Source organism: Rhinopithecus roxellana, chromosome 19 (assembly GCF_007565055.1).
Source record: "Rhinopithecus roxellana isolate Shanxi Qingling chromosome 19, ASM756505v1, whole genome shotgun sequence".
NCBI lineage: Eukaryota > Metazoa > Chordata > Mammalia > Primates > Cercopithecidae > Rhinopithecus > Rhinopithecus roxellana.
This window is the reverse complement of record NC_044567.1, coordinates 53,536,858-53,561,441: the sequence shown is the minus strand read 5'-3', so window position 1 is coordinate 53,561,441 and position 24,584 is coordinate 53,536,858. Positions and strand designations below refer to the sequence as shown.

At 46.1% G+C, this 24,584-nt stretch overlaps 1 protein-coding gene across 3 annotated transcripts in view; it reads right to left on the bottom strand.

Annotated features, from left to right (window-relative positions):
* Positions 1-24,167, bottom strand: part of NCBP3 (nuclear cap binding subunit 3) — a 47,117-nt gene extending 22,950 nt beyond the window's left edge. For all 3 annotated transcript variants that reach the window (XR_750020.2, XM_010382197.2, XM_010382196.2), the window contains exons 1-7: positions 23,946-24,167; positions 20,947-21,012; positions 16,834-16,939; positions 5,216-5,341; positions 1,971-2,099; positions 1,634-1,710; positions 487-595 (exon numbers count right to left, since the gene is read on the bottom strand). Coding sequence is in view for 2 of the 3 variants with exons in the window: in XM_010382197.2 (XP_010380499.2) it covers positions 487-595; positions 1,634-1,710; positions 1,971-2,099; positions 5,216-5,341; positions 16,834-16,939; positions 20,947-21,012; positions 23,946-24,128 (796 nt within the window). In the remaining variant the exon portion in view is untranslated. The remainder of the gene's footprint in view (positions 1-486; positions 596-1,633; positions 1,711-1,970; positions 2,100-5,215; positions 5,342-16,833; positions 16,940-20,946; positions 21,013-23,945) is intronic.
* Positions 24,168-24,584: the final 417 nt, after the last annotated feature.

Below are 24,584 nucleotides of genomic sequence, written 5' to 3'. Positions count from 1 at the left end.
CTTCAATGAACTCTCAAATGATTGAAAAAACCAATATGTGTATATGTGTACACATATATACACATACACACACATTTTAAATGCCCACCAAAAGTCACTGTGTGTAAACAGTCTTATGAGAAGGGAATTAGAACTGAATGGTACATTGGCAATGTTCAGGAGGATGTTGCTGTAATAAATAAAGTTTCATTTTAAAGTTTTCGTAATTCAGATGGTAACTGGCTGAAAACATATGGGGCAAACCAGTTTTAACAGAAAATAACTCACTTTAGCCAGAAGTCACAGAAATATACAAATAGTTAATATTCACTTTTAAAATCAGAAATTCCAACTCAGGTGGCAAACAATTATTTCATAAGCGCAGATCATAGTTCAAAGGGAACTCTGAGATTACTTGATCTAACTTCTATTCAAAAAAGAAGGATGTCATTCCATAATAACTCATTTTGATTTAAAATACAAAACAATACTAAATATCATATTTACCTTTTGTAGCAAATCTCATGAATAATCTGTTTCCTTTAGCAAGTTTGTTAGCTGGACGAAGATCGTTTCTTAACAAAGACTCCTCTTCTACCTGAGACAACGTGTCCAACTTAAGAAAGAAGAGTATTTTTAATATAAAAATTAAAGTCCTTTTGATATTTCTTCAGTAGTAAAGCTACCATTAAGAAAAGCATTCTACCTTTAATACTTGCAAGCATTACAGCACTAGTTCCTCTGTAGAATTTCTAACTCAGAGGTTTCCCCTGCCCACCTTGTCTAAAAGAACAGTCTCCATCATTCTCTATCCCCTACTCTTCACAGTTTTCACAGCACTCATCGCCACCTGACACAGTATAAGGTATCTGTGCATCAGTGTATCCTCTGTACTCCCCACTAGAATGCAGGCTCCAAGAGGGCCAGGACTTTGTTTTGCTTGAAGCTATATCCCTAGCATTTAGAATACGGTATATAACAGGTACTCAGTAAATATTTTTTAAATGAATACACGCTAATATTTTTAACAATAGTACATAATCCATTAGGAAGTATGCCATTACTTGCTGTTTCTTCATTTAACCAATTAGATAACACTTCAAAGTATTTCTCAATAAAACTATTTTCTCTTTTGTAGAAGCATGAGTACTATTCTAAGATTTCAAGGTGAATCGTTATATCCACGTGAACTTAAAGGACAAGAGCCTGGTGTACCCTCAGAAGGTCTTATGGTGAAAGCTAGAGAGCCGGGCGCGGTGGCTCAAGCCTGTAATCCCAGCACTTTGGGAGGCCGAGACGGGCGGATCACGAGGTCAGGAGATAGAGACCATCCTGGCTAATACGGTGAAACCCCATCTCTACTAAAAAATACAAAAAACTAGCCGGGTGAGGTGGCGGGCGCCTGTAGTCCCAGCTACTCGGGAGGCTGAGGCAGGAGAATGGCATAAACCCGGGAGGCAGAGCTTGCAGTGAGCTGAGATCTGGCCACTGCACTCCAGCCTGGGCGACAGAGCGAGACTCTGTCTCAAAAAAAAAAAAAAAAAAAAAAGAAAGCTAGAGAAAAAAACACAACTAAGTCTTTAAGGCTTAAATTAAAAAGACAGTAAGCAATTTTTTACAGTAACTTTCCACCTGTCTTTCCACTGTTACTAACCTCCACATCACTGGAATTCTCATCTTCAACCTCTCCTTCTTCAGCTTCATCATCCTCTGAACTGTCCTCCTGTTTGTCTAAAATGGAATGTGAAGGACAAGACGAAACAAGATAAAATATTTCATATAATGAGATACAAGATGAACTATCTCATATCATTTTAAAAGTCCAGTATTTTCTCCTATTTCCTGATGATCTAAAGCATCATAGCTTAGTTCAGAAACACTTGGTGATGAGATGCTATATAGAGCTCTGCTCAGAAACTCAAAGGCCCACAACAGGACTGTGTAAAGAAGAGGACTTTCAGACCCCAGTTCCCTCCTTTGTGTTCAGTTACCTTTTTTCCTTTTCTCAGCTGACTTGTCCTCACTGGCATCCCTGCTTCTTATCTTATCCTGGGCAGGCAGGGAGCTCATATTGATAAGTGCTCGTGTGGCTGTCATTTCATCCAGCCAAACTACATTACCTAAAATAAAATGTAAAATAAGACATTACATGGCTTTGCAAATGGTAAAAGCTTCTTGAGAGCAGATTCCGCATCACATTCATCACTACAGCCTCATCTAGCAACAGATTATCATCAGTAAATATACAAACCAACTAATGAAGAGAAACACAGGCCAGGCATGGTGACTCACGCCTGTAACCCCAGTAGTTTGGGAAGCCAAGGCAGGAGACTTGCTTGGAGGGAGAGCATCCTGGGCAACATAGTGACACCCTGTCTCTACAAAAAACACAAAAATTAGCTGGGCATGGCGGCATGAGCCTGTAGTCCAGGTACTTGGGAGGCTGAGGTGGGAGGATGGATTTAGCCCAGGATATTGAGGCTGCAATGTGCTGAGGTCATACCACTGTAGTCCAGCCTGGGTAACAGGGTGAGACTTTGTCTCAAAAGAAATGAAAAGTTAAAAATAAATGAAAGAAAGAAAGAAGAGAGAGAGAGAGAGAGAGAGAGAGAGGAAGGGAGGGAGGGAGGGAGGAAGGGAAAGAGAGAGATGAAAGAGAAAGAAAGAGAGAGAGACAGAAAAAGAGAAAGAGAAAGAGAGAGAGAAAGAGAGAGAGAGAGAGAGAGAGAGAGAGAGAGAGAGAGAGAGAGAAAGCACTTTGGGAGGCTGAGCCGGGCAGATCACGAGGTCAGGAGATGGAGACCATCCTAGCTAACATGGTGAAACCCCACCTCTACTAAAAATACAAAAAATTAGCCAGACGTGGTGGCGGGTGCATGTGGTCCCAGCTACTCGGGAGGCTAAAGCAGAATGGCATGAACCTGGGAGGCGGAGCTTGCAGTGAGCCAAGATGATGACACTGCACTCCAGCCTGGGCAACAGAGTGAGACTGTCAAGAAAATAAAAAAAAAGAACAGAGAAGAAAAGGGAAGGAGGAAGGGAAGGGGGAAGGGGGAAGGGGAAAGGGGAAAAGGGGAAGGGGGAAGGGGGAAGGGGAAAGGGAAAAGAGAGAGGAAAGGGAAGGGAAAAGAAAGAAAAAGGTAGCAAAACCTCTCTGATGAAATTAGCCTAGAGCTGCATTTCCAAACTGAGTTCCACAAAATAAGCATTCCATGAAAAAGGGTTGTGTATATTAAAACTACCTGGGACAGAACAGAGGTAGTTAAATACTGAATACGTAAGTATTAGCAGTTCTTGATGATAACTGGCAAATAAGTTTGGATTGTCCTTTACACTACCGCCCCCTACAGGAAGCCCTTTGCTGTTCCTTGTCAGGACATGCTAAGCGATGTTCCCCCTTCATCACTCCCGCTGGAAAACGTGGGTGATGGAGGTATCCCTGGGATATGTAGAATGGAGACATGACAGCCAGTTGGCTTTGTAGTAACTAATTTAACGTGCCCCTTTAAGGAAGATAATTTAGCAAGAAAAGGGTTTTGAGAAGTCTTACAGAAAATCAACCTCTTTAACTTTGTTTAAAAGAGTATTTCTCAAAATTCTGTGTCCCCTGTATCTCAGTTTGGGAAATGAAGGCTGAGGCTCTCACTTCTGTTACTAACGTGCCGTGTGGCCTTAGGCAACATGTTCCTTCCTCTGTTTCTCAGGTTCTGATAAATAACACGAGGTAGGTGAACTATGTAATTCTGAGAGCCCCTCCAATTCTATTATGCCTTAGCCACAGTTTTAATGACTGAGATCAGGGTTAGTAAACTATAACCCTCAAGCAAAAGCTAGCCTACCACCTGTTGCTTATTTATATTTGTACCAGCTTTATTTAAGTATGATTAATATACAATAAACTACACACATCTACCACCTGTTTTTCGTTTTTTTTTTTTTTTTTTGAAATGAAGTCTCGCTCTGTTGCCCAGGCTGGAGTGCAGTGGCACCTTCTCAGCTCACTGCTGCCTCTGCCTCCTGGATTCAAGCAACTCTCCTGCCTCAGCCTCCTGAATAGCTGGGATTATAGGCATGCATCGCCACCTCAGGCTAATTTTTGTATTTTTAGTAGAGACGGGGTTTTGCCAGGTTGGCCAGGCTGGTCTTGACCTCCTGATCTCAAGTGATCCTCCCAAAGTGCTGGGATTACAGGAGTGAGCCACCATGCCCGGCCTACCACCTGTTTGTGTAAATAAAATTCTACCGGAAAACAGCCAGGCTCATAGTTTACGTATTATTTATAGTTGCTTTCACGCTACCACAGCAGAGCTGAGTACGTGTGACAGAGACCGTTAAGCCTACAAAGTCTCAAATATCTGTATTCCAGCCCTTCATAGAAAAGGGTTTGCCGGCTCCTGATTTGGATAGTGTAAGTTAAACAGAAAGAAAAAAGGAGAAAAATGTTTCACTCAGTCATGTTTCTCTTTCAATGAAAACTTCTTCCTAAGAGGGCAGCTAAGAAAACCAGGCTGCTATCTAGGGTGCTAACTAGTAGGTCAGCCAGCTGGCAGCAAGGAAAGCCAGACTAGACGTGAGTCAAGACAAGAAGCCAGCAAAGCGGTAACAAGAGGTCAGGTCAGACTTACAGTAAGCAGACAAGTTAAAATGACAGTTGGCCCACAAGGTGGAAAGCTCATGGGTTAGGGCGAGCAGGTGATATTCTAGAACACACAGTTCAAGGCAAGCAGAAATGAGAGGTCTACTCGAGTGTTTAGCTCTAGGTCATTCTGTCTATTCAGAATGACGTTCTGTCGAGTGTGTATTCTGGTCTCTCTCTAGGTCAGAGACACAGGGAGAGTCAGCCCTCCGAGTAACAGTACAGAAGGCAGCAATGACAAAGTCCAAGGCTCTGAAAATGCAGCCCCAAGTCTATGCAGTTGGACCCTCTCCTTTATTGGGAAAAGGTGACTGTTAAAGAGGCCTCAATCAAGTATGGCAGATTCGGATGCCAGTGACCCACCTCCTAGAGCCCTGGCCACCACCTCTAAGCTGGTTTGGAATACTATGGGGTATGGGCTGGCAGACTGCTAAGGGCATGTTGGGTTTCACGGCTCGACAATTTTTTCTCTCCTGGACTAACAGCAGAAGTTAGGCATAAACGAGTAGTATGAGCCATAATCATTCATCATCTCCGACAGCAGGACCTCTTGAAAAATCATCAACAAAAGCATATTCACAGAAAACTCGGTGTACTTACAGGAGGTATCATCCAACCATTCGATGTGAGCTGGAGGATATTCTTTAAAATAGGAAAAGACATCTTGGGTGCTCATCTCATCTACTCCGCAAATATAGATTGTCTCCAGTCTCACTTTGGGAATTGCTAGAAAGACAAGACACAGAAAAGATGATAGAATTTTCCTGCCCGCAACCGCACATCCCATCCGCACTCCTTCCTAACAGTTCAGACAACACGAGTTTACAAAGAAACATGCTGAGAGAAACTACAATTATTTCAAAAGAGCACGAGACATAACAGTAAGGTAAACTATCTTAATTTTTATCACTGAACAACAGCGTTAATTCGGAACAGGTGTATCAGGCTCAGAAAGATCAAACAAAGGGTGTTGGTAAAATACATGATACCTCTCCCCACATTAATCTGTAGCAATCAGAGCACTATCAAGCTCAACGGGAGTATTTGTTGAAGCTAACTGGCTGATTCTAAAATTTTTAAATGTATATTGAAGAGAAATGTGCAGTAGTGGTGACAATTCTGAAAGATGCTGCCCGTGACTATGTCAAAGCATGAAACTAAAGAGATCCTACAAGTCAATTAAGAAAAAAAAGACAACCCAAAATAAAAATGGGCAAAGGACATGAGTAAGCAATTTACATGAAAGGAAATACAAGGCCGGGCGCGGTGGCTCAAGCCTGTAATCCCAGCACTTTAGGAGGCCGAGATAGGCGGATCACAAGGTCAGGAGATTGAGACCATCCTGGCTAACACGGTGAAACCCCGTCTCTACTAAAAAATACAAAAAAACTAGCCGGGCGAGGTGGCGGACGCCTGTAGTCCCAGCTACTCGGGAGGCTGAGGCAGGAGAACGGTGTGAACCCAGGAGGCGGAGCTTGCAGTGAGCTGAGATCCGGCCACTGCGCTCCAGCCTGGGCGACAGAGCGAGACTCTGTCTCAAAAAAAAAAAGGAAATACAAAAGGCCAATAACCATGTGAGGAGATGGGCTGACCTCACTACTGATCATTAAGATGCACATGAAAACAACAGGATACCAGTTTTCACCGACCAGATTTTACATCTCATTTTTCCCGCGTCTCTGGTACTTGAATCAAGATATCTTACATCTTTTAGTGTGAAATGTTGGCAGTAAGTAGGGGAAAGAGTTACTTCCCCTGCTGGTGGGCATCGTCACTTTGAAGGGCAAACTCGAAGGGTCTATTAAAAACAATTCTGGCCGGGCGCAGTGGCTCAAGCCTGTAATCCCAGCACTTTGGGAGGCCGAGACGGGTGGATCATGAGGTCAGGAGATCGAGACCATCCTGGCTAACATGGTGAAACCCCGTCTCTACCAAAAATACAAAAAAACTAGCCGGGCGAGGTGGCGGGCGCCTGTAGTCCCAGCTACTCGGGAGGCTGAGGCAGGAGAATGGCATGAACCCGGGAGGTGGAGCTTGTAGTGAGCCGAGATCCGGCCACTGCACTCCAGCCTGGGCGACAGAGCGAGACTCCGTCTCAAAAAAAAAAGAAAAACAAAAAACAAAAACGTAATTCTGCACATGCCCTACAGATCTAGGAATTCTATTCCTCAGTATTGACCCCAAATAAATACATGCATGTGGGCTCACAAAGCAGCTCACATGAAGATGTTTGCTAAGGCACTACTTCTAATAACCCAGTAGTTACCAGGGTATAAATTATGCTTTATCCACATTATACAGTATTACGTGGTAAAAAAAAATGAGATAATTATATACCACAAAAAGATTCTAAGATGCATCACTGAGTGAAAAAACAACTTGTAAAAAATTACACGCAAGGTGATGACATCAAACAATACCATACATTTACTGACGGTACATATTTATGTACATAGACACCTAGGAAAGGCCAATATGAGTCACACTGATAACCGTTGTTACTTCTGAGGAGGCAGAAAGGTTGAAAGCTATGGTCAAAAAGAAACTTAGCTTTATCGGGGCTGCATTTTTTTTTTTTTTTTTCACCATGTTGGTCAGCATGGTCTCCAACCCTTGCCCTCGTGATCCACCCCCCCCCCAGCCTCCCAAAGTGCTGGGATTACAGGTGTGAGCCACCGCGCCCAGCCAATTGTGTACTTTTTTTACTACTTTTTTTTCTTTTTTTTTTTTTTTTGAGATGGAGTTTCACGCTTGTTGCCCAGACTGGAGTGCAATGGCGCGATCTCGGCTCACCACAACCTCTGCCTCCTGGGTTCCAGCTATTCTCCTGCCTAAGCCTCCCGACTAGCTGGGATTACAGACATGCGCCACCACGCCAGGCTAATTTTGTATTTTTAGTAGAGACGGGGTTTCTCCATGTTGGTCAGGCTGGTCTCAAACTCCCGACCTCAGGTGATCCGCCCACCTCCGCCTCCCAAAGTGCTGTGATTACAGACATGAGCCACCGCGCCCCCAGCTTTTTTTTACTACATATTTTAAGTGCATTATCTCCTGTAATCTTAATTGCAAAACATGTAAATACATCAATAAAAAACAAACTTAAGGTCAGGCGCAGTGGCTCAGGCCTGTAATCCCAGCATTTTGGGAGGCTGAGGCGGGCAGATCATGAGGTCAGGAGATTGAGACCATCCTGGCCAACATGGTGAAACCCTGTCTCCACTAAAAAATACAAAAATTAGCCGGACATGGTGGCACACGCCTGTAGTCCCAGCTACTTGGGAGGCTGAGGCAGGAGAATCACTTGAACCCAGGAGGCGGGGGTTGCAGTGAGCTGAGATCACGCCATTGCACTCCACCTGGGCGATGGAGCAAGACTCCATCTCAAAAAAAAAAAAAAAAAGGCCAGGCGCAGTGGCTCACACCTGTAATCCCAGCACTTTGGGAGGCCGAGACGGACGGATCACGACGTCAGGAGATCGAGACCATCCTGGCTAACATGGTGAAACTCTGTCTCTACTAAAAATACAAAAAATTTGCCGGGCATGGTGGCAGGCGCCTGTAGTCCCAGCTACTCTGGAGGCTGAGGCAGGAGAATGGCGTGAACCCGGGAGGCAGAACTTGTAATGAGCCGAGATCGGGCCACTGTACTCCAGCCTAGGCGACAGAGCGAGACTCCGTCTCAAAAAAATAATAATAAAATAAAATTTAAAAAAAGAATTTAATGTCCACTACTCCCAAGCATGTTTTTACATGCTAGTAACAAAATTAAAAAATTTTTTCTCCCATTCTTCTTCTGCAGATATATGCTATTACTTCTATTTAAAACAAAAAAATTTTACAAATAAAAAAGTGTGTTTAACAATTTTAAACACATAATAATTTTAAATCTCAAAGAGTTAAGAGATGCGTTTAACAGGAGCCCATGTGAGTGTGGCCAGAGTAACTCAGTTGAGTATTTTCCTGACAGCCCAGATTTAAAAAGATAAAGATACTGTGAAGATTTATGACTCCAGGTGGGCATTGTGGCTCATGCTTATAACCCCAGAACTTTGGGAGGCTGAGGTGGGAGGACTGCTTGAGCCCAGGAGTTGGAGAGGCCAGCCTGGGTAACACAGGGAGACCCTATCTCTACCAAAAATTTTAAAAATTAGCTGAGTGTGGTGGTGTACAGGCTACAGTCCCAGGTACTCAGGAGGCTGAGGTGGGATTGCTTGAGCCCAGGAGGTTGAGGCTGCAATGAGCCATGATCGCACAACCGCACTCCAGCCTGGGCCACAGAGTAAGACCTTTTCCAAAAGAAAAAACCACCATGCTCAGCTAATGTTTTTATTTTTTGCAGAGGTGGGGTTTCACCATGTTGCCCAGGCTGGTCTTGAATTCCTGACCTCCAGTGATCCGTCTGTCTCAGTCTTCCAGAGTGCGGGATCACAGGTGTGCACCACTGCACACAACGCCTGCCTCTCTCTCTTTTTTTTTTACTTTGTATCTTTACCTGCTTCTTTTGAACAGGATTATCCATTGCCCAAGTTTTGATGTGTACGACTTTCTCTAAATTAAAATAGACATGTGAGGCTGGGTGCAGTGGCTCGTGCCCGTAATGTTGGCACCTTGGGAGGCCGAGATGAGAGGATTGCTTGAACCCAAGAGTTTGAGACCAGCGTGGGCAACACAGTGAGACCTTCTCTATTTTTCTTAAAAAAAAAAGACATCTGAGGCCAGAAATTTTGTTCGTTCCACTCTTTCCTGTTTGCTTTTAAGGTATTTCTTCACCTGTAGGTTTTTTTAATGTTGTAATGTTATGATGCCCTTGGCAATTATTTTTGTCATTTTTTTGGTCTTTGTTTTCTATGCTAGTCTCATTTAAAATTAATTTTTTTTTGTCAGATCAACAAGTCTCCCTAATGTTTTCTCCCTAATCCTCGGTCTGTTTCCTTTATCATCACGCGGGGCTCTCCTTGCTTTCTGCTGCCTTCTAGGAAACCATCTCTTTACTTCCCTTAGGCTCTTTCTGTTCCGAAGTCATGGCTTTTAATTCCAATAACCGAGAAGGCCCTTGGACTCAATAAATCTTATCCACATGTAGGCCTCTGTTCACTATTGCACTGCTAGTCACTAATAAGGATTTCCTGGGGTTCCTTGGAAAAGAGAAGGTAGCGAATTTCAGGTGAGCACAACTTGCCAAAGCACACATGTAGGAGAGAGACAGATTACAATGAGAATGGCACGATCTGAACGACTAATGCCAGGCTATACAGTAACATGGAAATGCTGACCATGGACTGTCCAGGGAACGAAAAAAAGCAATGTCACTATAAAGGAGAAAAACAGAAGTTCACACCCATAAGAGATTAGAAGGAAACACAGAGAATATTGACAATGACTGTGTGTGGATGGTAGACTGTGAGCAACTTTTCTTCCTGTTCTATGTTCCAAATTTTCTTTGGTGAGCATGAACTGTTTGTAAAAGAGCTAATGAAGAAAAGATTAGAATCCAGAGTGAACAGGCTCATCCAAAATGCTGACAGCAGGCTGGGCACGGTGGCTCACGCCTGTAATCCCAACACTTTGGAAGGTCGAGGTGGGTGGATCACCTGAGGTCGGAAGTTTAAGACCAGCCTGACCAACATGGAGAAACCTCGTCTCTACTAAAAATACAAAATTAACCAGGCGTTGTGGCTCATGCCTGTCATCCCAGCTACTTGGGAGGCTGAGGCAGGAGAACTGCTTGAACCCGGGAGGCAGAGGTTGCAGTGAGCCTATCACGCCATTGCACTCCAGCCTGGGCAACAAGAGCGAAACTCTGTCTAAAAAAAAAAAAAAAAAAAAAATGCTGACAGCTTTCTTTTTGTAAGTGTTTACAGCAAAATCTGCTTTGGGAAGACGATGCAAAAAAAAAAACAAAGGCAGAACCGTTGACCTATTTTGCTATTCTACTAACAACTATCATTAACGAACAGTCACAACTCAAGTTAGGTGACAAGAGCATAAGAATTTAGATTTAAGGCCGGGCGCGGTGGCTCAAGCCTGTAATCCCAGCACTTTGGGAGGCCGAGATGGGCGGATCATGAGGTCAGGAGATCGAGACCATCCTGGCTAACATGGTGAAACCCCATCTCTACTAAAAAATACAAAAAACTAACCGGGCGAGGTGGCGGGCGCCTGTAGTCCCAGCTACTTGGGAGGCTGAGGCAGGAGAATGGCGTCAACCCGGGAGGTGGAGCTTGCAGTGAGCTGAGATCCGGCCACTGCACTCCAGCCTGGGCGACAGAGCAAGACTCCGTCTCAAAAAAAAAAAAAAAAAAGAATTTAGATTTACATCTTCTAGCCTAGAATATATCCTAAGTACTAACTCACACACACAGCTATGATTTCAGAATTAGGTAGTAATCTCTAAAAAGTAGCAGGGAAGTACCTTAAAACTGTGAGAAGGATTAATCCTGTGCAGGTTCTTATCAAAAAAAAAAAAAAAAAAAAAAAAAAAAAGGAAAAATTCCCAAATCTCAGATTGAAAAGCTCACTGTCAGTCTCTGAAATTATTTTTTAAAAAAAAGCTTATTAGAATCTATGATCCCTTAAAAAAACCAAGTCTTAAGCCAGGTGCGGTAGCTCACACCTGTAATCCCAGTACTTTGGGAAGCTGAGGTGGGAGGATCACTTGAATCCAGAAGTTCAAGACCGCCCTGGGCAACACAGTGAGATCCCATCTCTAAAAAATAAATACATAAATAACCAAATCTTTCCCACAGGAAATGACAGCAGTACCGTAAGGAGCAAGCTCCAAGCCTGTGGATGAAACAAAAAAAGCCACACTAACCTCATTTCTTTTTTGACAGGATTACCAGGTCAAGAAATTCAGAGAATACATAGATGGGGCTCTATTTCAAGTTCATTAAGGCATGTAATCCAGTTCCTCATGACAGTAAAATGAACCGTGGGCCTTATGGTAATAGAATAAGACTTACGATACTGGAAGACACTGCCCACCTTTCAACCACTGGATGAAGAAACGGAAGCCATGTGTACACAATGGAGAGCAAGAAGCTGAGGAGTAGAGCTAGGAGGTGAAAGGTGGAGTTACGATGAAAATTCACTCAACAGACTGAAAGCTGAGGTTTGAAATCAACAGGATGTAATTTAATAGGAATACATTTAAAAGTAATTTTTTTTGGCCAGGGCGTGGTGGCTCAAGCCTGTAATCCCAGCACTTTGGGAGGCCGAGACGGGCGGATCACGAGGTCTGGAGATCGAGACCATCCTGGCTAACACGGTGAAACCCCGTCTCTACTAAAAAATACAAAAAACTAGCCGGGTGAGGTGGCGGCGCCTGTAGTCTCAGCTACTCGGGAGGCTGAGGCAGGAGAATGGCGGGAACCTGGGAGGCGGAGCTTGCAGTGAGCTGAGATCCGGCCACTGCCCTCCAGCCTGGGCGACAGAGCAAGACTCTGTCTCAAAAAAAAAAAAAAAAAAAGTAATTATTTTTAAAAAGTGCCTCAAGTACATGATGAGAAAGCCTGCTCTGATGGGCACAATTCCTGGGGAAAAGACCTAAGTGCTTTGGCTGCGTACAGGGTGAGTGCAACACTGAAATGGCGGAGACAGAGACAACGGTGAGTGACAGTCCTGCCATTCTCTCTGTGAATCCAACCATAACTGGAACCTGTATCTCGTCTCAGGAAGAACAACAGAAACTGCAAAGTGTTTAGAAAAGGCAGACCAGAAAATCACGACACATGAAGCAAAGTTGAGCGAACGGGCAGCAAGCCTGTGCCTCCGCCACCCGCAGGACTACTGGATGAAAGGGCTTCACAGTCACACAATGACTAACAGACAGAAATTACTAGAAGGCAATGCTCAACACAAGTAAGTATCCAAAAATAAAGTTGTCTGCCTCATAAATAGTTCTCACGCCATCACTTAAGAAACATTCAGGCAGAGGCCAAAAGATCATTAGGAAGTTTGCCAAAAGGCCTGCAGGGCTGGGCGGAAGATTAACCTAGATGACCTCCGACGTCTCTTCCAGCCATGAAAGCTTGAATCTTGGGCATAAAGAGACCAAAGCTGTTTGACACTGAATCATTCAAACCTAGCAAGTCACTCTTGATGCAGAAAAGTCCACTGTACCACATCCCAAACTATTTGAATGCTGGCAGAGCAGTTAGGAACACAGGTTTCAGTCCGATCAGCCTTTGAACCTCAGCCTTGCCAGTTACTTAGCTGTGGGACTACAAGCAAGTTTCCCAACCTCTTAGCATCTTAATTTTCTCCTCAGTGAAATGGAAATAATAAACACCTTCTCCTCACAGGGCTGTTGAAAGGGTAAGTTAATCACATAGCAGAGTGACTGGCACATAGTAAGCACTTAACAAATGTTATCTTTTATTGTTGTTGGTATTAATAACAAATAACTTGAACTTGACACCTAGTGTGGATGCAGAAGTCAACATACTTATTCCAATTTCCTCACTCTCCCAAGAAGCTAGGTCACTTCAGTGACGGCTGGGAAGATGGAGAACATCAGATGATGAGAACTAACATTAACTGGGCACCTGCTGTGTGTCAAGCGCCACTCTATGAACTGGAACATTTTGTTACAGTCCCCAGCAGCCCTATAAGAATTCCTCTCATTGGCCGGGTGCGGTGGCTCACGCCTGTAATCCCAGCACTTTGGGAGGCTGGGGCGGGTGGATCACAAAGTCAGGAGTTCAAGACCTGCCTGGTCAATGTGGTGAAATCCCATCTCTACTAAAAATATAAAAATTGGCTGGCTGTGGTGGCAGGCGCCTGTAATCCCAGCTACTGAGGAAGCTGAGGCAGGAGAATCATTTGAACCCAGGAGGCAGAGGTTGCAGTGAGCCGAGATTACACCACTGCACTCCAGTCTGGGCAACAGAGCGAGACTCCTTCTCAAACAAACAAACAAACAAAAAAACAACAACTACCTGAGAAGATACAAAAAGAATAACTATTGGCCGGGTGCGATGGCTCACACCTGTAATCCCAGCACTTTGGGAGGCCAGGGCGAGTGGATCACAAGGTCAGGAGTTCAAGACCAGCCTGGCCAAGATGGTGAAACCCCGTCTCTACTAAAACTACAAAAATTAGCTGGGCACGGTGGTAGGTGCCTGTAATCCTAGCTACTCAGGAGGCTGAAATAGGAGCATTGCTTGAACCTGGGCGGCAGAGGTTGCAGTGAGCCGAGATCGCGCCATCGCACTCCAGCCTGGGCGACAGAAAGAGAGGGAAAAAAAAGGCTGGGCGCAGTGGCTCACACCCGTAATCCCAACACTTTGGGAGGCCAAGGTGGGTGGATCATGAGGTCAGGAGATTGAGACCATCCTGGCTAACACAGTGAAACCCTGTCTCTACTAAAAAATACAAAAAATTAGCTGGTGTGGTGGTACGCGCCTCTAGTCCCAGCTACTCGTTGAGGCTGGGGCAGGAGAATCGCTTGAACCCAGGAGGCGGAGCTTGAAGTGAGCCGAGATCACACCACTGCACTCCAGCTTGGGCGACAGAGCAAGACTCTGTCTCAAAAAAAAAAAAAAAAAGAAAGAAAGAAAAGAAAAGAAAACCAGTAACTATCCCTGGGACCTATCCAACCCCAACTAATGTAAAGTGGTCTGAGATGGGCAGCAGGGTTCCCCAGGGCTCAGGAACACTATCCTAGGCCATGCTGCCTCCTGGACAAAGAATCGATTGAAATAAGCAAGCTTCCCCAGCTGACATCCCACGGCCGGCCTTACTGCCTGTTTTAGGAGTATCTTTAGAACCATGAGATTGGCGTCGTACTTAAAAAAAACTTTTTTTATATTAAAAATTAACCCCAAAAGTGATCCTATTAAGGTAAGTATCATATTTCCATTTTACAGACAAGGAGACTGAAACTAACAAGACTCAAGAACTTGTTCTCAGTCACAAAGGAACTGAGACTAGATTCTAGGAGGCTTTCGCACCCTAAAGAGCTCCAACAAAAGTGAGAAAGCATTTCAAGTGGGTGAGCAGAGATGCTCCATGGGGGAAGTGACACCTGACCAGAGATAAAGCACGGGACAAGGAAGGGCAAACGTGCAGAGTGAAAGGCATGAGCCATATCAGAGGCAAGGCGCCGCAAGGAATGCTCTCAGGACCAGAAGTCGACAAGTGTGATCAAGCTATGATACCCTTGAGGTAGAGCTGTCAGAGAGACTCACAGAGACGCTCGTGCCCGGATGTACAGGCACATGAATGTCGAGCCTCACCACTGTCCCTGGCCTCCACGGGACTTCTCCTCACACAGAAACCCCCGCCCACGAGGCAAGCAAGGTCGTGTTTCTGACTTGAACTGGTCACGCAGGATCAAGAGTGAAGATGCTTCCAGAGCTCAGCTCTGCACCCACACTGCTGCGCCCATGAGGACGGACTGAGGAGGGACACAATTTCAGTCGATAGCACCATATCCTATGTTACACAGCAACAGAGCAAAGGAGTTAAAAGCAAGGCTTTAGAGTCAAAGAAACCGGGTGTGAATCCTGACTCCACCTTTACTAGCTACATGACCCTGTGCAATGTATTAAACTTCTTTGAGGTTGCTTCCTCCTTTATCAAATAGGGATAAAAATATATCCCTCATAAAGTTGTTGTGAGCAACAAAAAAGAAAGAAATACGTAATGTGCTTAACAGAGTCTGGTGAAAAAGCAAGTGCACAACAAATAGCAGCTATTCTTTCATTCATTCAATGTATTTGCAGAGCTTTTGCTTTTATCAACCAAACAAGGCTAGAGAAGCTCATAGAAGACAGCACAGGCCTTTAACATGCCTTCAGAAGGCTGCCTACTAAACCCTTTATGAACACCCAAATTTGCAAATACCACAGAGGGAAGACTTCTGCATTCATGGATTTATATTAGAGTAGAATAATAAATAAGAACATAAACTCACTAAAAAAGTAGTAATTTTTCCTTTTATTTATAAATTGCTTTAGAAAACTGTGGCAGATTACTATATATGATAATTTGGGGTGAGTTCTAGGGAGCAAAATATCCCAACAAAACACAAAGATCAAATCAAATCACAAGTCCAACGGTAAGGACAGGCTTTTTTTTTTGTTTTTTTTGTTTTTTTTTGAGACGGAGTCTCGCTCTGCCGCCCAGGCTGGAGTGCAGTGGCTGGATCTCAGCTCACTGCAAGCTCCGCCTCCTGGGTGTACGCCATTCTCCTGCCTCAGCCTCCCGAGTAGCTGGGACTACAGGCGCCCGCCACCTCGCCCGGCTCGTTTTTTGTATTTTTTAGTAGAGACGGGGTTTCACCGTGTTAGCCAGGATGGTCTCGATCTCCTGACCTCGTGATCCGCCCGTCTCGGCCTCCCAAAGTGCTGGGATTACAGGCTTGAGCCACCGCGCCCGGCCAAGGACAGGCTTAAAACTCAGAGCAGGATTAGTTTAGCTTTCTCTGACAACAGGATGTGATTGAGTGGTTTATATATGTCAGATATTCAGACTATCAACAGATTCAGAATTTTTTTTTTTTTTAAGACAGAGTCTTGCTCTGTTGCCCAGGCTGGAGTGCAGTGGCGCAATCTCGGATCACTGCAATCTCCGGCTCCCGGGTTCAAGCAATTCTTGCGCCTCAGCCTCCCGAGTAGCTGGGATTACAAGCGCCTGCCACCACGCCCGGCTAATTTTTGTTTATTTTTAGTAGAGACGGGGCTTCACCATGTTGGCCAGGTTGGTCTCAAACTCCTGACCTCAAGAGATCCGCCTGCCTCGGCCTCCCAAAGTGCTGGGATTACAGGCCTGAGACACCACGCCTGGCCAACAGATTCAGATTATCGATGAAAGTGTTAATGGCTTTTCCCCACCAATCTCAAAACTGTTCTAACTCCCCTAAAAGAAGGTCTCACTGTGATATACTTTTAACACTTCGATGATAAAAGCAGAAAATAAGTAAGGGTCCTTAGAAGCACAGGTTCAAATCTCAGCTCTGCCACTAACTGGTAACTTTTTCTGGGCCCCCTCAGAAAAGACAATCTCTTTATCCCCCAGCTCTAACATCTGAGCCAGCTGACAGCATCTCAACTTTAAACAGGTGACCTCAGAAATGGAGACTTCACAGGTCCCTTCTCACAGGAGTGTTTGGATAAGGAGTGGACATGCAAGGCAAGGCAGAAGCATGAGGCAATGGCAGGGAAAAGTCGCTCTCTGGGGATATGTGGACAAATTTCCCCCAAAACACCCTGTACCTTTCTTCATCATGTCTCGGTCCAAGGCTACATTTCTTTGGGCAAGATTTACTTCCGATCGAAAATGGAAGCGCTTGGCTCGCTGCTCTTTCTTTTCAATTGCTTCCTAGAAAGTACAGAAAAAGTGAAAGTAGTAAAATATGGAGAAGGCAAATTAAATCGCAAATGCATCATGATGCGTCAGTGACAAATCTGAAATAAACAAGAAGAAATAAGCAACACTACACCTTGAAAAACTGTTGCAGAGACCTGGACAGTCGCACTCAATGACTGGGAGGGAGTATGTTAATATTGCTGCAATTTGCAAGCATCTCCAACCTAATACAGCCTGTCACTGCGCCTGGGACATAGCAGGAACTCAGTAAGCATCTGCTGACTGAATGAATAGTCCTTTACAGTTTATGAAGCTATATGACACTTCATTTGTTATTATCGATGATGCCAACAAATGACAACTAAACAATTTCAACATCCCCGTTTTCCAGGGGCAGAAATGGAGGCACAAAAAAGCAAAAAGGTTTGCTGGAGATACTTCAGCTAGTAAGCGAGCAGATCTGATTCCAGTGCTATTTCTAGGAGCCCACCTACAACCATTTCACATTGTCTGCGGGCAACAGCAGTCACACCTGTCACGCTCTTCCACATCGTATCTGCCTGAGCAGTCCACTCCCTAGAGCTAGTCTGTTTAAAAACAACACTGATGGCCGGGCGTGGTGGCTCAAGCCTGTAATCCCAGCACTTGGGGAGGCCGAGACCGGCGGATCATGAGGTCAGGAGATGGAGACCATCCTGGCTAATACGGTGAAACCCCGTCTCTACTAAAAAAAAAAAAAAAATACAAAAAACTAGCCGGGCGAGGTGGCGGGCGTCTGTAGTCCTAGCTACTCGGGAGGCTGAGGCAGGAGAATGGTGTAAACCCGGGAGGCGGAGCTTGCAGCGAGCTGAGATCCGGCCACTGCACTCCAGTCTGGGGGACAGAGCGAGACTCCGTCTCAAAAAAAATAAAAATAAAAAAAAATAAAAACAACACTGAAGCAGAGAAACTCTCTCTCCTCTTCCAGCCTTGTGGCCATGGAATCACCAGTTTTCATCTTTAAGTGGTAAGAACCATTGACACTTCACTGAAAAAATAATCAGCTTTGTAAGTTTCTTCTAAGAGCTAAAATAAACCCAGGTCCAAAGGTGGGTTACTGATGGCGCTTAGGAACCCTTCCCTAACTGGTTTTGTTTGTTTGATTTTTGTTTTTGAGACGGAGTCTCACTCTGTCGCCAGGCTAGAATGCAGTGGCGCGATCTCGGCTCACTGCAACCTCCACCTCCCGGGTTCAAGAGATTCTCCTGCCTCAGCCTCCTGAGTAGCTGTGAGTACAGGCGCCCGTCACCACACCCAGCTAATTTTTGTATTTTTAGTAGAGACAGGGTTTCGCCACGTTGGCCAGGATAGTCTCGATCTCTTGACCTCATGATCTGCCTACCTCAGCCTCCCAAAGTGTTGGGATAACAGATGTGAGCCACGGTGCCCAGGCCCCTTCATTAATTGTATACTGACTTTACCACACTAATTGAAGGTCTGACTATACAGAGCTTGCGGGGATTGGTAAAATTGTAACACTTCTGTTATTTCCCAATAGCTATGCTCATTTTCTTCACTGCGGTCTTCCCAGTACAAACAACCATTTACCTTCCCATAGAAACAAAGTGCTAATGCTGAGACTACCACCCTTTTCCCATACACCTGTTTCATATAATGCCAAACGGTTTAAGATTAAGAATGGTTTACTTTTTAAATTACAGTAAGAAAATATTTTCACTTTATTCTCTTTTCTTGTCTAAAAGATGACCAATTCTCTTTCTTGTTTTTTGTTTTTGTTTTGTTTTTGGCCTTGAAGTAATTGGAAACACACAGAGACACAGATAAACCATAAAAAGGTTAGCTGGGCATGACGGCATCCACCTGAAGTCCCAACTACCTGGGAGGCTGAGGCAGAAGGATCAATTGAATCCAGGAGGCAGAGGTTGCAGTAAGCCGAGATCGCACCCCTGAACTCCAGCCTGGGTGACAGAGTGAGACTCTGCCTCAAACAAAACAAAACAAAACAAAAACAAACAACAAAAAACAAAAAAAGCATTATAAAAAGGTAGGCATGAAATATATTTTTATTTTTGCTTTTATGTATTCAATACAGCAATATATATTATCAGAAGTGTAATACAAAATTCTGTTCCAAACTTAACGTTACACATTCAAATCAGAAAAAAGGTCTGAAACGGAACATCACTGATTAAAGCAAGTTACATGTATTGACTACATATAAGGAAAATAATAGGCTTGACTCTATGAGGTGTCACAATGAAGGTGGTAATCTGGTAATAGCAATCATTAGATACAAGGCAATCGTCTTAAGCACTGAGAATAATTCACTTGACTTGGGCTTCAGACTTTAGACAGCCAGGCAATCAGGAAGTCCTCTTTTTCTGGGTCTACAGCTAATGAGGAATAAAGACCGTCAAGGGCCTGCTATGCTGGGCGCGGTGGCTCACGCCTGGAATCCCAGCACTTCAGGAGGCTGAGGCAGGTGGATCACCTGAGGTCAGGAATTCGAGACCAGCCTGACCAGTATAGTGAAACCCCATCTCTACTAAAATTACAAAAATTAGCCAGGCGTGGTGGTATGCTCCTGTAGTCCCGTCGACTCAGGAGGCTGAGGCAGGAGAATCGCTGGAACCCAGGAGGTGGAGGTTGCAGTGAGCCTAGATCGTACCACTGTACTCCAGCCTGGGCAACAGAGCGAGACTCCATCTAAAAAAAAAAGAAAAAGAAAAAAAAGCGGGGGTGCCTACTATGTGCCAGGCACCTTTCATATTTTGTTTCATTTCAAGTGGAAACAGTACACAGTTTTTTTAGAAATGGACATACCATTGAAAAAAGCATTCCCAGTCCTGGACATTTTCTTAGAAATGGTTCAACACAGTTATCTACATAGAGTGATTTTATCTTTTCATGGCTGTAAGAACACACAAATGTTGCCTGCACCGTTTCAGGATGCATGAAGACATCGTTGTATAACACAAAATTTTTTTTTTTTTTTTTTTTGAGATGGAGTCTCGCTCTGTCACCCAGGCTGGAGTGCAGTGGCCGGATCTCAGCTCACTGCAAGCTCCACCTCAGGGGTTTACGCCATTCTCCTGCCTCAGCCTCCCGAGTAGCTGAGACTACAGGCGCCCGCCACCGCGCCCGGCTAGTTTTTTGTATTTTTTTTAGTAGAGACGGGGTTTCACCGTGTTAGCCAGGATGGTCTCGATCTCCTGACCTCGTGATCCGCCCGTCTCGGCCTCCCAAAGTGCTGGGATTACAGGCTTGAGCCACCGCGCCCGGCCACAAAATTTTTTTTTGTTGTCCATGCTGGAACGTAGTCGCACGATTTCAGTTCACTGCAGCCTCAACCTGGCAGGCTCAAGCGATCCTCCCATCTCAGCCTCCCGAGCTAACTACAGACCTGCACTACCACACCCAGCTAATTTCTGTATCTTTTGTAGAGACGGGTCTCACTATGTTGCCCAGGCTGGTCTCGAACTCCTGGCCTTAAATAACTTACTTGCGGCCGGGCGTGGTGGCTCAAGCCTGTAATCCCAGCACTTTGGGAGGCCGAGACGGGCAGATCACGAGGTCAGGAGATCGAGACCATCCTGGCTAACACAGTGAAACCTGGTCTCTACTAAAAAACACAAAAAACTAGCCGGGTAAGGTGGCGGGCGCCTGTAGTCCCAGCTACTTGGGAGGCTGAGGCAGGAGAATGGCCTAAACCCGGGAGGCGGAGCTTGCAGTGAGCTGAGATCCGGCCACTGCACTCCAGCCTGGGCGACAAAGCCAGACTCCGTGTCAAAAATAAATAAATAAATAAATAAATAACCTACTTGCTGGGCCTCTCAAAGTGCTAGGATTACAGGCATGAGCCAGTGTGCCCGGGAAATAACATCATTTTTTTTTTTAGAAAGAAAATTTAAATCCAGCAACAAAAGAAAAGAGGAAATATTTACTGTTAAGTCCTAGGGGTCAAGTTCATTAAGTTCACTTGCTTATCAAGCAAATAAATAAATCACAGCCTGTCTTACCTTGGAGGTGACATCAATTCCAGTGATGAAGCTGCCAGCCTTGTTTTCGTATCTTCTGCTCGTGTCCTAACACAAAGGAGAAGGGTGAGAAATTCAGACAGCAATTGAGGAAAAACCTATGATAAAAGTCGGGCTGACAGCTGGTTCTTCTTTTTTATTTTTTATTTTCATTTTTATTTTTTTGTGACAGTGTCTCGCTCTGTTGACCAGGCTGGAGTGCAGCAGAATGATCACAGCTCACTGCAGCCTCGACTCCCCAGGCTCAAGCCATCCTCCCACCTCAGCTTCCCCAGTAGCTGGGCCCTCAGGCATATGCCACCACACCCAGCTGATTTTTTTTCTATTTTTGTAGAGACAAGGTCTCCCTATGTTGCCCAGGCTGGTGTCCAACTCCTGGGCTAAAGCAGTCCTCCTGCCTCAGTCTCCCAAAGTGTTAGGATTACATGCACGAGTCACCACACAGAGTCTGGTTCTTTTTGTTTATCTGCTTGTGTTTTGAGATGGAGTCTTGCTCTATTACCTAGGCTGGAGTGCAGTGGTGCAAACTCGGCTCACTGCAACCGCCACCTCCCGGGTTCAAGCGAATCTCCTGTCTCAGCCTCCTGAGTAGCTGGGATTACAGGCATGTGCCACCATGGCCAGCTAATTTTTGTATTTTTAGTAGAGACGAGGTTTCACCATGTTGGCCGGCTGGTCTCAAACTCCTGACCTCAGGTGATCCGTCTGTCTCAGACTGCCAAAGTGCTGGGATTACAGGCGTAAGCCACCGCACCTGGCCAGTCTGGTTCTTTTTGAAGAGTCATTCTTTTCAAAACCCTTCCCCACCCCTGACAACCTTTTATTAAGAAGCCCCATCCCAGTGATTCCATGGTATCAATCAACCACTCCAATAAGAAGAGCAGAGCTTGTCCAAAACCTGAAGTGATTCCATCAACTGAAAGTATCCATGTAAAGAAAAATCTAAAGGCTTTTGTGGAAAATGTCAAAAGATGAAGCATAGTCACTTAGCTCCCCAACCTAATCTGAACAAATTCCCCATGCCCAGCCACCAGATGGAGCACAACCCTCCACCTCAATGCAGAAGGTCCAGCCTTCACCTAGAATTCCTGAGGCAAATACAGCACAGTGCAATGCAAAGGGGATGGGATTTGGAAACCAAGCGAGGACTGAAGCCTCAGCTCTGACGGTCACTAATTACAGGACACTGTATAGTTTCCTTGACCTCGCTGGGTCCCAGTTTCCTGCGTGGTATCTACCTGCCTTCTTGACCTCTTTTACTGCCCTTCCATTAGTGCTACAGAACCTTGCAACAATCCTGGACCCGTCCCAGACCCTCTGTGCTTGCTATTGCCCCTACTGGGGGAACCCCTTTTCAGTCTTCACAAGGTTGGCTCCTTTTTGTCATTGAGAGTTTATATGGAGCATAAACTCCAGCAGGGAGGTTGATCTTGATCAAGCACCTAGGGATGTGTCTTGGTACATAGTGAGGGATGCAATAAATACATGTTGGCCAGGCATGGTGGTTCATGCCTGTAATCCCAACACTCTGGGAGGCAGAGGCGGGAGGATCACCTCAGGTCAGGAGTTCGAGACCAGCCTGGCCAACATGGAGAAACCCTGTCTCTACTAAAAATACAAGATTAGCCGGACATGGTGGCACATCTCAGCTACTTGGGAGGCTGAGGCAGGAGAATCACTCGAACCCAGGAGGTGGAGGTTGTGGTAAGCCGAGATCGCACCATTGGGCTCAGCTACTCAAGAGGCTGAGGCAGGAGAATCGCTTGAACCCAGGAGGCAGAGGTTGCGGTGAGCTGAGATTGTGCCATTGCGCTCCAGCCTGGGTAACAAGAGCGAAACTCCGTCTCAAAACAAAACAAAAACCACGTTGAACTGAATGACTGAAAGGATGATAACAGCTACTTCACAACTGCAGTGATACTTATTTATTTTGGTTTGGTTTTGTTTTTGAGATGGGGAGAGGGGAAAGGAGGGACCTCGAAGGGGTGTTGCTATATTACTGAGGTTGGTCTGGAACTTAGACTCCTGAATAGCTAGCACTAAAGGTGTCCATGGCCAGTATATTTAAGTGACACAATGTAGTGAATGGTAAATGCTAATATATTAGCTGTTGTTAATCATAATCAATAACGTTTGCCATCTCTAGCGATCATACCTTAACCTTTCTCCATAACTTCAGTCTAAATATGTTGACATGTGGTGAAAAGTAGTTCATATTAGGTTAGAAATTAAGAGGAGTCATCCAGGCTTCAAACCAGCTCTAAGAACTGGATATACAGCCACCAAGTCACAAGCAAAACACCTCACCATCCCCAGCGCGGTACATGAGGGACCAACGGCGTCTATTGATCGTTTGCTAGTTTGCTTTCACTAAGAGTGAGATGCTGGGGCCACGGTGTAGGTGCCAGTGGAGCTGCGGGGGGGGGGGGGGGGGGCGGGGGGAGGTGGCGCGGCGCAAGATGACCCTGAAGTCACGACAGAAACAGTGAGTTTCTGCTGCTGACAAGTGCAGCGCTCCCAAGAGAAAGAGCGAGTGCCATGTTTCACAGATACAAATTCCTCCAGGGCAAGACCCACAGGAGACCGGGTTGCTGGCGCCACCCAACAGCTCCTTCTGGGCTGCTCCCAGTTCTGTTCCCGCCCAGGGCTCCCCCTTTATCTCAGCCCTCCAGACACTCCTCACTCACCCCTTTGCACAGCACGGCTCAGAGGGGGCAGCAGAGGGGGGTCCTCAACTCTCTCCCAGCTCTCCGCCACCCCCTCCAGGCCCCTCAACACCCATTTCCGGCGCACCGGCGTCCTTTCACCCGCTCCGCGTCCCTCCTCCAGCCCGGCGCCCCCGTCCCCAGGACGCTGCCTCCCTTCTCTCCCGCTCCCCTGACTTCCCCGGCTGGGGCTCCAACCACCGCCCCTTCCGGCCCCCTCCGTCTCTGGGCACTAGCCCCGCGACCTCCTCCTTGCCCCCCGACCCCCGCCCGTACCGGGATCAGTTCCTTGAGCGAGCGCCGCACGGGCACGATTTCCAGCTCGCCCTCCTCCACCTCCATGGGCTCCGGCTCGCCACGGTCAACACCCGACTCCGCCTCAGGGGACGGGAGCCCCAGGTCTGGCCCCGCCGGGGCCTCCGCCTTCACCGACACCCGCAGGCCCCGTACGGCCGCCATAGCTGCCTGCCGGCCGCACTACCGAGAGCCCGCCCCTTACGGCTGCCGGCTAGAGCGCCGCTGCCACTGGCCACAGAGGCGCTGCCGCAGCCACCTAGAGCGTCGCCTGCTTCGGCCAGAAGGTCGCCCTCAACGCCGCCGCCCCCTGGTGGCGGGAGGAACCCGGGCGGGCTGCGCGGGCGGGACCTGGGGAGGAGAAGGCGGGACTGAGCGGGAACGGGGGCGGGGCCTGCGGGAGCGACGGAGCATGGAGGAGACCGGGGTAGTCAAGGGTTACAATGTAGCTACGCCTTGAGGCTAAACCTGTACTAAAAGCCAACTTTACTGAGCGATCAACATGGGCCAGACACTTTCAAGCGCTCGAACCCTTAGAACAACTCTATGAAGTAGATCCTATTATGACCCCCATTTCATATATTAGGAAACTGAGGTATAGAAATTGACCCGAGGTGACGC